The sequence below is a fragment of the Ricinus communis genome, chromosome 6 (genome assembly GCF_019578655.1).
Source record: "Ricinus communis isolate WT05 ecotype wild-type chromosome 6, ASM1957865v1, whole genome shotgun sequence".
Classification (NCBI taxonomy): domain Eukaryota; kingdom Viridiplantae; phylum Streptophyta; class Magnoliopsida; order Malpighiales; family Euphorbiaceae; genus Ricinus; species Ricinus communis.
In genome coordinates this window covers 26103943-26113722 of record NC_063261.1, presented here as the reverse complement: position 1 = coordinate 26113722, position 9780 = coordinate 26103943, and the positions used below count along the sequence as shown (strand labels likewise).

The following is a 9780-nucleotide window of genomic DNA, read 5'->3' as shown; positions in this document are numbered from 1 at the left end:
GAAATTTAGGTTAAAATGGCTCTAAAAAGTTCAAAAGGGGCCAGTAAAATTTTAGGTGCCTATTTGAACCTTATTTCTATTTTTATAAGAATCTATTGATACCAAAAAAATTCTTTACTTAATTTAATGTTCAATATGAATCTAGAACAATTTTTAAAGAAATTACCTTTGCAAAGTTTGTTTTAAATTTATTTAAAGTTTTTTTTTTTAAGTTGGGATTCATATCCAAAACCAATAAAAGAAAATATTTATACAAACAATTCTTTAATAATTTATATTTTAGTGAATAGTAAAATGATTAAATATTAAAATATTAATTTATTAAATTTTTATGATATCGTCATGAGACCAATATCTATTTTATTATACATAGAGTTAAGTAAGCTATTATATTTATAAAAAAAAGTACTAATATGTAAATAAAATAACTGGTTCTTAATCTAACAAGTACTTAACAAGTGAAAACACTATACTCTTACTATAATTGAGTTTATTTTGTTCTCAAATGATAAGAAAATAATTTGGTCAACATTACTTTTAACTTACAACAATATTATATAAAATATAAAATATTTATTAATAATTAACAACAATAAAGAATCAATAATTATATTATAAGGAAATAATTTATTTTTAAAAAAATTTATATTTTAATTTATTAAACTATCAGATATAAGATATTCCAATGGAAAAGAAGACAGAAGAGTCCATAAAAGACCCTTGGGAAATAAAAAAGAACACAAAACCCACGATGGGTGGATATGATGATTCATTCATTCATTCATATTACAGTTTGCGAAGGCAGCCAAGAATAAAAGAACCGAGTCCCTCACCATTCAATGAACAAAGGATTCTCCAATTTGACGGTTCAAACAGAATCTAATCCCTTCCAAGTTGGTCCCGCCACCATCACACCAAACATTTCCCTCTCATTCCTTTTAGTTCCACCGCACACTTTTTTCTTTTTCCACCTTTTTTCCTCCACATGTTCTAAGGTCTTTCTTTATTGGTATGTTTTTAATCTTTATGTTTGCGCTTGCAAGATCTGTCTTGTATTTGGTTTCTTGGATCTGGGCCATTCCTGACAGCAGAATCTTTTATGTTTTCTTGCAGAAAAGATAATAAACAGTTCTGAAAGATGAAACTTGCTTTATGTTCTTCTTTGGATCTTGCAAATCTTTCTGTTCAGGGTCTTAGGTGTAATAGTGGTAAATCATTTGTTGGAGTTGGTTTTGTTGCCAATAATGACTATGTTCAAGAATCTTATAATTCTTGTAATAATGGTAGTAAAAGAAAGATGGCTGTTTCTTGCCATTTAATGCCTGGACATTTAGAGGGTTCTTTTATGGGAAAGAAAAAGTTGGAGGAGCCTAGCAGGAAGTTGGAATTTTTCAGGACATTGTTGATTGATAACTATGATAGTTATACATATAATATTTACCAAGAGCTCTCTGTTGTTAATGGAGGTATTTTTTTATTCACTCTCTCTTTTGTTTCTTTGTGTAATTTTTGTTGTTATTGGTAATGAATTTGATTTTATTTCTTTTTATTTGTTTTTGTTAATGGATGCATTTAGTGCCTCCTGTGGTGGTGAAGAATGATGAATGGACATGGGAGGAAGTGTGCCACTACTTGTATGAAGAAAAAGCATTTGATAATATTGTTATATCACCTGGCCCTGGTTCTCCAACTTGTGCAGCTGATATAGGTATGATTCAGAATTCAGTTGTTTTCTCATCCTTTTCGTCTCTTCAAGTTTGCAGAGGATATGCTCGATTATGCCATGCAATTCTCTTTCACATGTCTGTAAACTGAATTAAAATTGCAATTGATAGATGGTCACGTGTTCCTGAATTCTACTTTGAGATCTTACAAAGACTGAAAACCGCAGTGCAGAAAATTTTAATTGAACTGTTATTAGGAGTGGTGGTTATTTGTGTTGACGTATTTTTTTTGGTTCTTAATTTCGTTGAAGTTTATTTGATTCCATTTCAGAGTCCATCTGAATCTTACAGGAATTTGTCTTCGGTTGCTGCTTGAGTGCAGGGATATTCCTATCTTAGGTGTTTGCCTTGGACACCAGGTACTGCTATTATGTAATTTTGCTGCTTACACTCAAATTGACTATTTGTCCTTTTGTTACTCTTTGCTTTGTAATTGTAATGGATAAATATTTAGCTGCAATTGCTGTTGATTTGAATATGGATTTGAATATGACAGGCTTTGGGTTATGTACATGGTGCTCAAATTGTCCATGCATCTGAACCAGTTCATGGACGCACGAGGTAGGGGAATAATTTTTGAAGGCTGTCTTGTGGCTCTGCTGTCTACTGGTCATTTATTTTCTTATCTCTTTCTTGGATGTCTGTTAGGGGTTTGATATATTATGAATTGAATCTACCTTTTTGAATGGTGTTGTCTTGGTCTATTACTCATCATTCGTGGTAGAGACTATAGCATGGCCTTTAATTTGCAATAATTAGTTATTTGTATTAATAATTTTATGGCTTTCTAAACATTTAAGCCATTTTATTAACATTATGGCTTGTCGTACAGTGAAATTGAGCATCATGGGTGCAGGCTTTTCCACAATATACCTTCCGGCAGAGAATCTGGTTTCAAGGTCAGTCTGTCTACTTAAGAGTAAGGATTGTATTTTGGGTTGCTGTATAATGTTTCGCTTTCCATAGGAAGTCTTTGTAATAGTTGGAACTATGTTCTCTGTATTATAATTTCATTGTTGTGATACCTTTTTATTCCCCCAAGAAGATGTAGATTGTTCATTTGTGTTGTTTTCTTCTTTTTCTTTTTTCTCAAAACTTGCTTTTCCATTCTCTGGATGATAAAATATCCAGTAAAAAGTAAAATGTTTTATCACCATGAGACAGTTAAAAGGCTGATTTCTATTAAGAAGAGCACTGCATTTTTTTCTTCTTATAAATTCATTGGAAGAAGACACAGCAAGGAAACTTGAATTGATAATTAGAATAAACTTCTGAGGTTCAGGAGGTCGAATTACTTGAATCTAGATTGCAAGATTTCTTTTGTCAAACTGAAGTACGTAAGAAAATTGTGCTTGCATGCTTCCTATATTATGGTGTTGTCATCCTTTTCCAAAATTGGCAATTTTAATTATTATGAGGTTAGAGCTAGTGTCTTAGAATTGTTAAACTGGGTTTGTAGCATATGTGGCATTTATTGGGATTGAAGTGGGGCTTGCTAGCATTACAACTAAGTACTATTTACACTCTGAATATTACAGGTGGTTCGCTACCATTCTCTTGTTATAGATGCTGATTCACTTCCAAAAGAACTTGTACCAATTGCATGGACAACTTCTGTTGGCACACGTTCTTTCCTTGAGTCCCAGAATTCTGATCTTATCCCTCATGCTTATGAGAGTCAGATTAGGCCAAGTATTTCCTCTGATATTTTTTCATCAGAACTAAATAATGGAACTTCTTGGTCTTTTAATTACTCAGAAGTGCAAAGCAAAAAAATTCTTATGGGTATTATGCATTCTGCAAGGCCTCACTATGGTTTACAGGTTTGTCTCACTATCATTGTGTTGTAGTTAGTTACCCTGATTATTTTTCTGTGTGTTACATTCTTGATTCCCTTCACCTCCAGTTTCATCCTGAAAGTATAGCAACCTGTCATGGGAGGCAAATATTTGAGAATTTTAGAGAGATGACTCGGGATTATTGGCGGAAGCTGAGGTCAACATTTGTGAATGAAAGAAATTCCTTTTATACTGGTAAACTAAAAGCTCTTCAAGTCAATTTAGACACTTTTTTTTCGGTCAACTTGTTCTTGGTCACTCCTTTATTATATTTCTATGCATGCATCTGCACCTGCATATTTACTTTTTGAACATTTTATTTATTTTATGCACCAACTCAAATATGTCTGTTCATTTTAGCTGTCATACTCCTGTTAGCATATCCATTTATGAGAAAACATGGGATTACTTGATGCAATTTTGGGAAAATATTACTATTTCATTGTTGTCTAACATATGTGAGAGGCATAATGCTACAAACAATATACTGAACATAGCAGCATGATCATGTACATCCTATATATGCATTGATCAACTGGTTCAACCCATTCTCTGTCTTTAGCACTCCCTTTCAAACCTATTTGGCATTACTTTGCTATGCCTATGCCTCATTTCCAGATACCATTTATTTTTGGACATGTGTATAAAGAACCTTTTATTTTTCCTCTGAGCAGTAAAATTTCTTTAGCATGCCTGCAGGTGCCTGATGCTAGTGAACTGTTTGGAGTTCCTAGACGTGGAGTATTGGGATCCAATGAAGATGTACTACCATCTAGAGAAACTTCAAGAAGGAGGCAATTATTGGGTAATATAGACGTCTCCAGCTTATTGAATTTTCCAGAATCAAGTGTTGGTGTAAAGCACATAAAGTTGAAATGGAGAAAGTTTGACAAATTGGCTGCACAAGTTGGTGGGGCCAGAAATATATTTTGCAGACTTTTTGGCGCTAATAAAGCTGAAAATACATTTTGGTTGGATAGTTCCTCAGTGGAAAAGGTTTTTCTCTTACTGCTCAATCATCTATCAACTTTAAATTTCAATGCTCAGTGTTCTTGACTTTTTCTATCTGCTAAACTGGAGTTTTTAAGTTTTGCTGATGCGCGTTTCTAGAACGAGCTGGTGCCTGAAAAGCATGGCTTCTTTACTAGTGAGTTAATAACTAGTGGAGTGTGTTTAGTGGTGCCTAATTCTTTGGTTTATATATATTGTTTTAAATAATTGAAAGTTGTCTGTCATCTCTTGCTACCTTTTCTTTCTGGAATTAATATATTTGAAATCAAACTAGGTAGATGATGGATGGAGGATACTAGAATTTGATTGGATGGTTTGTTTTCTTTTTGATTAACTTCTTTTAAACATTTGGGTCTTATAATTCGACACCAAGGTTTCAGCATCTCAGAAGAATTTAATTATGGAGTCATACAAAGATAACTTGTGGAGCATATGGAGAAATGCCGTAATTGGTGGAAGTGTACTATTGAGTTCGGCCTTTATATTTTAAATTTTATGCATGTGTAAATTAGGGTGTCCATATATATAATATTCACTGTGTGCACGAAATTATAATGTAGGTATTGGCATAGATATAGAAGTGCCCAGTGCAAATGAAGTTTGTGTGTAGTTTGCTGATGTCTGATCGAAAGGCTATAGAAAGTCAATTAAAGGAATTGAAGAGAGACCGAAGAAGAGAGTATAAAGTTTTCCAATGTGACAGACAGAAGACATTATGAAAAATTATGCATGGTTTAGAAACAGGAAGCTTTAGATTAAGTGCAGATGGATCTATTTTTTAGGTTTTGAAATGGGTAGGGCTTAAGTGTACATATTTTGTGGTTTTCTACAGTTTGATCACCAAATTTAGTGGTCTTATTAAATTTGTTTTAAAATTGTTTTTGAGTTATCTTTTTCACTTCAATCTTATATTGTTATTTTAATTCTCCACTCAAGAATTTTGATGTTATCAATTTTATGCTTAGAAAAGGGCACGCTTCTCATTCATGGGGAATAAAGGTGGATCACTTTGGCAGAAAATGACTTTTAGATTGTCTCATCAAAGGTTTGTTTAAACTTTTCTCATTTTAACTTTTCTTCAAAACCCTCTTTTGTCATTCTTAAACTTTTTTCATCTGTGCCCTCAACTGTTGGGAATAATATTCTGCTTTTGTTTTATACCTTTATTGTCAAGTATAATGAATATGTTTCAATTTTCAGTGACATGGATTTTAAAGGTGGAGGTTATTTATCGATTGAAGATGCCCAAGGCTCTATCAGAAGCGTGTATTTGGAAAAAGGTTTTCTTGATTTTTTGAACCAGGTAATGGTTGTGGAGTTCTTTAAAGGTTATTGTATGCTGTTCTCATTTCTTGGGTGAGCATCTCATGTTGACAATGTTAATATGATCTACAAAAGAGATTTATACTTTTAGCTATATGAGGCAAGAGTAGCATCATTCTCACAAATTATACCATTGTATAGCAAGTTGTACTACCAAAAAGAAAAAGAACTGTATTTTCCTTGTTTTATTTAAATTAGAAGATGACAATGAAAATCAACTAGCTGGAAGCTGTGAGTACCTTGTACACCTACCCTAGTTATCTGATTCTAATCCTGTTTATCTTTCCTAGTTCTGTATGATTTTATTCGTCTAGTCAACCACTTGGGTAGTGTTTTCTTATGACCAATAAAAAGTATGTTACTTGGTGATGCTTTCCCAGCTGAAGTTCATGAATTCTGTTTACTTTATTTTCCATGCTGCATTACCAATCATTTAGTTCCTTTTTCTTCTCTCTCTCTCTCTCTCTCTCTCTCTCTCTCCTTTTATGAGAGGGTGTGGGTGTCTTGGTGCGGCTGGGGTGGCAAAGGGCATTTGGCTGGTTGTGTACGGATGGAAAGATGAACCACCCAGTCATAACAATTTTTAAATCTGTATGCCCTTAGGATATACGTCTCCATCAAAACTGTAGATTTAAGAATAAAGCATGTATATGTGGAGGATTATCGACGCATATGATGTGTGCTTTTTCCTGTGCTTGTGGTGACAAACAGAAAATACTCCATTCTCTTAATGTGCTGATTGGATCCAGTTTCATTTTATTCTATTAATTGTTTGTAGGAACTCCAGTCATTTCATTACGATGAAAAGGATTTTGAGGGACTGCCATTTGACTTTTATGGTGGATATATTGGTTATATTGGGTAAGTTTATTCCAATGTATGTCTTCAATCTTGTCTGATTGATGTCATGGATTCATTTTATTTTATTGGAATCCAGAATATGTCAAAGATGGTTTAATATCATAGTTATGCTATTCTGACTATTCTGACAATGGATTGTGCTTTCTTAATATGTCCTTCCATGCTTGCCTTGCACATTTTTTCATGGTCACATATTTCTTCGAGTGTCTTATTGACATTTGACCTGTATAGGGATTTATTGTTCTTTAACTTGCTAGTTTCTTATGTTATGCGGATATGTTCTCTTCTCTCTGATGGCTGACTAAGACCTATTCTGGAAATATTACTCTGATAGCATTTGATGATTGCACAATGTTAATGTACATCTTTAACAGGCTGTTTTACGTAAGTAACATAATTGATTTGTTTAGTGGCAAAAAGAGAATTAGAAGAAATTATTTTCTAGTTAAAAAAAGATATACATCTGCCTAGTAAGAAAAAAAGTTCTGATCCTTTTTCACCATTCCAAAGAACTTGCATGGAAAAGGGAAAACAGATGGACCAATTTCAATCCAACTAAAATTTAAATATCTTCTCATGTGAGTTGATTTTTACGCCGTACATTATGTTTCAAACACTCCCACATAGTCTGATATTAGTTCTTAACTTTTTTTTTCTTAAATTCAGGTATAACCTAAAAGTTGAATGTGGCATGTTATCCAACTGCCACAAGTCCACGACTCCGGATGCTTGCTTTTTCTTTGCTGATAATTTTCTAGTCATCGATCATTGTTATGATGATATTTATATAATGTCTTTACAAGAAGGATGTGCAACCAATACCCAGTGGTTGGATGATGTTGAACAGAAGCTCTTACATTTGGAAGCTTCTGCTGCAAGAAAATTAGGGCAGCAGACTTCACAATCTGCATCATTTTCCTCGAGCAATGCAGGCTTTCTTGCTGAAACATCTAGAGAGCAGTATATTAGTAATGTGAACAAGTGTCTGGGATATATTAAAGATGGAGAAAGCTATGAGTTGTGTCTAACTACTCAGATGAGAAAAAGGGTTGGAGATATCGACTCTCTCGGACTTTATCTTCACCTTAGAGAGAAAAATCCAGCACCATATGCTGCTTGGCTTAATTTTTCAAGTGACAAATTATGCATCTGTTGTTCTTCCCCTGAGAGGTTCCTACGGTTAGATAGAGATGGTATTCTGGAAGCAAAGCCCATTAAGGGTACTATAGCTCGTGGCTCAACACCAGAAAAAGATGAACAACTTAAATTGCAGTTGCAGCACAGGTAATATTAATCTCTTCTCTCTCTCTCTCTCTCTCTCTCTCTCTAAGCTTAGAGTAAAATGCCCATCATAAACCTCAACCTCTTGCTTCATGTTTTTAGAATATGGCTGGTTGCCAAAACTGCTGACTATCTTGTGCTTTGGCATACTCACTAATACAACTACTAAATGTGTGCTAACACCATGGATATCCCATCTTAGAAATTTTGGTCTCATGTAAGTTATATCGAGACAAAGATCTCATTCAATTAGACAATGTGTTTTGAGTACAAGAGTTGCTGAATCCACCTAGCAACGGACCGACGACTCTCTTTTTCTGTGGCAGTGAGAAGGATCAAGCTGAAAATCTGATGATTGTTGATCTCCTGAGGAATGATCTTGGCCGTGTCTGCATACCTGGCTCTGTTCATGTGCCAAATCTTATGGATGTGGAAACATATGCAACTGTGCATACCATGGTGAGTACAATTCGAGGAATAAAGAGGTCAAATTTAACTGCAGTTGACTGTGTGAGGGCTGCATTTCCTGGTGGTTCAATGACAGGTGCTCCCAAGTTAAGGTCTATGGAACTTCTCGATTCTCTTGAAAGTTGTTCCCGTGGGATCTACTCGGGTTCCATTGGATTTTTTTCATATAATCAGACATTTGATCTGAATATTGTGATAAGAACAGTTGTAATACATGAAGGTGAAGCTTCTATAGGAGCAGGAGGGGCTGTTGTTGCTCTATCAACTCCTGAAGATGAGTACGACGAAATGTTATTGAAATCGCGCGCACCAGCAAAGGCAGTGATAGAATTTCATTAGGATTAGAATCATCATTTTAGAATAGTATAGATGGTTGTATTCTTGTTCCTTTTTTCCAGCGTCTTATTATCTCACACCAAAGCATACTAAATCCTCAAGATAAGCGAGGAAATATAGCCTCTGTTTTTTTTTCTTCTGAACATTTTTTCCTGAGACCACAGATTCATTCTGTCAGAGATTACAAGCATTTTCTTTTTCTTTCTTTTTTTTTTTTTCTTTTTTCTTCTTGTTGTGTCGATCATTGGCAAGTCATGGCCCAGTGCCTTGATTTTGATTTGTTTTCTATTGGTTACCAATACAAACATATATACAGTTCTTTTCTTTTCTCTCTTTTTATAACTCTTGGCAAGTCATGTTGAAATGATTTACATGTTCAAGTTATACTATAGCTTCCATCAAATAGAATCATTGTCTGCCTTGGTCAATGCAAAGAAGGAAAAAGGCAAGAAAAATAAGTAACAAAAGAAATTTTTTATGCTGGTTCTATAATCTTTCCTTTCTTGTCCAACCTTTTAAACTGAAAAATGTATTTTGATGAGAAAAGAAGTGACAGGAAGGATGTCCTGCACTTGCAATAAGTGGGTCATGTGGGTGTTTTTCAGGAATATGATTGGCTAATTAGTGTATGTATTCATTTGCCAAGGCAGGTAAAATGAAATCTAAGAGTAAAATTACACAAATTTGTGCATTTCTACATCATGGGGACACTGCATAAACGAAATTTTATATAAAAAAAATCCAAATAAAACAATTTGGTAACTTGGATTGTAATGGGTTACAGGAGTAATTTGTGAATTCAAATCAGAAATAAAAAGTTTACATGGTAGTTGTTCGTGGTAGGTGACAAAATATGGATACTATATTTTATGATTATACTAAAAGAATATATACTTTCTCATTCCAACTTTGATAAAACCCTTTTAATTTATATAAAA

The 9780-nt window shown here is 33.9% G+C and overlaps 1 protein-coding gene across 4 annotated transcripts; it reads left to right on the top strand.

Annotated features, from left to right (window-relative positions):
- Window positions 1-717: 717 nt before the first annotated feature.
- Window positions 718-9171, top strand: LOC8260104 (aminodeoxychorismate synthase, chloroplastic). 4 transcript variants are annotated; one of them, XR_007216403.1, is made up of 15 exons: window positions 718-1009; window positions 1114-1466; window positions 1577-1708; window positions 2016-2083; window positions 2221-2285; window positions 2557-2623; window positions 3263-3547; window positions 3631-3757; window positions 4251-4558; window positions 5539-5618; window positions 5774-5876; window positions 6675-6757; window positions 7424-8041; window positions 8141-8255; window positions 8365-8504. XR_007216403.1 is itself a non-coding variant. In XM_048375852.1 (14 exons), the coding sequence occupies exons 2-14, from the start codon at window positions 1139-1141 to the stop codon at window positions 8193-8195; spliced, it is 2319 nt and encodes a 772-aa protein (XP_048231809.1). In that variant the 5' UTR covers window positions 719-1009; window positions 1114-1138; the 3' UTR covers window positions 8196-8358. The 4 variants fall into 4 exon arrangements, 3 of the variants coding, with proteins under 3 accessions (XP_048231809.1, XP_015581113.1, XP_002529570.1); XM_048375852.1 differs by lacking the exon at window positions 8365-8504 and having other exon boundaries at window positions 719-1009; window positions 8141-8358; XM_015725627.3 differs by lacking the exon at window positions 8141-8255 and having other exon boundaries at window positions 721-1009; window positions 8365-9171.
- Window positions 9172-9780: the final 609 nt, after the last annotated feature.

Coding starts and splice junctions, on each gene's coding strand:
- LOC8260104 (XM_015725627.3), top strand. CDS start 1,139: ATGAAACTTGCTTTATGTTCTTCTTTGGATCTTGCAAATCTTTCTGTT. Junction 2,084..2,220: donor GTGTTTGCCTTGGACACCAG/GTACTGCTATTA, acceptor TGAATATGACAG/GCTTTGGGTTATGTACATGG. Junction 6,758..7,423: donor GGATATATTGGTTATATTGG/GTAAGTTTATTC, acceptor TCTTAAATTCAG/GTATAACCTAAAAGTTGAAT.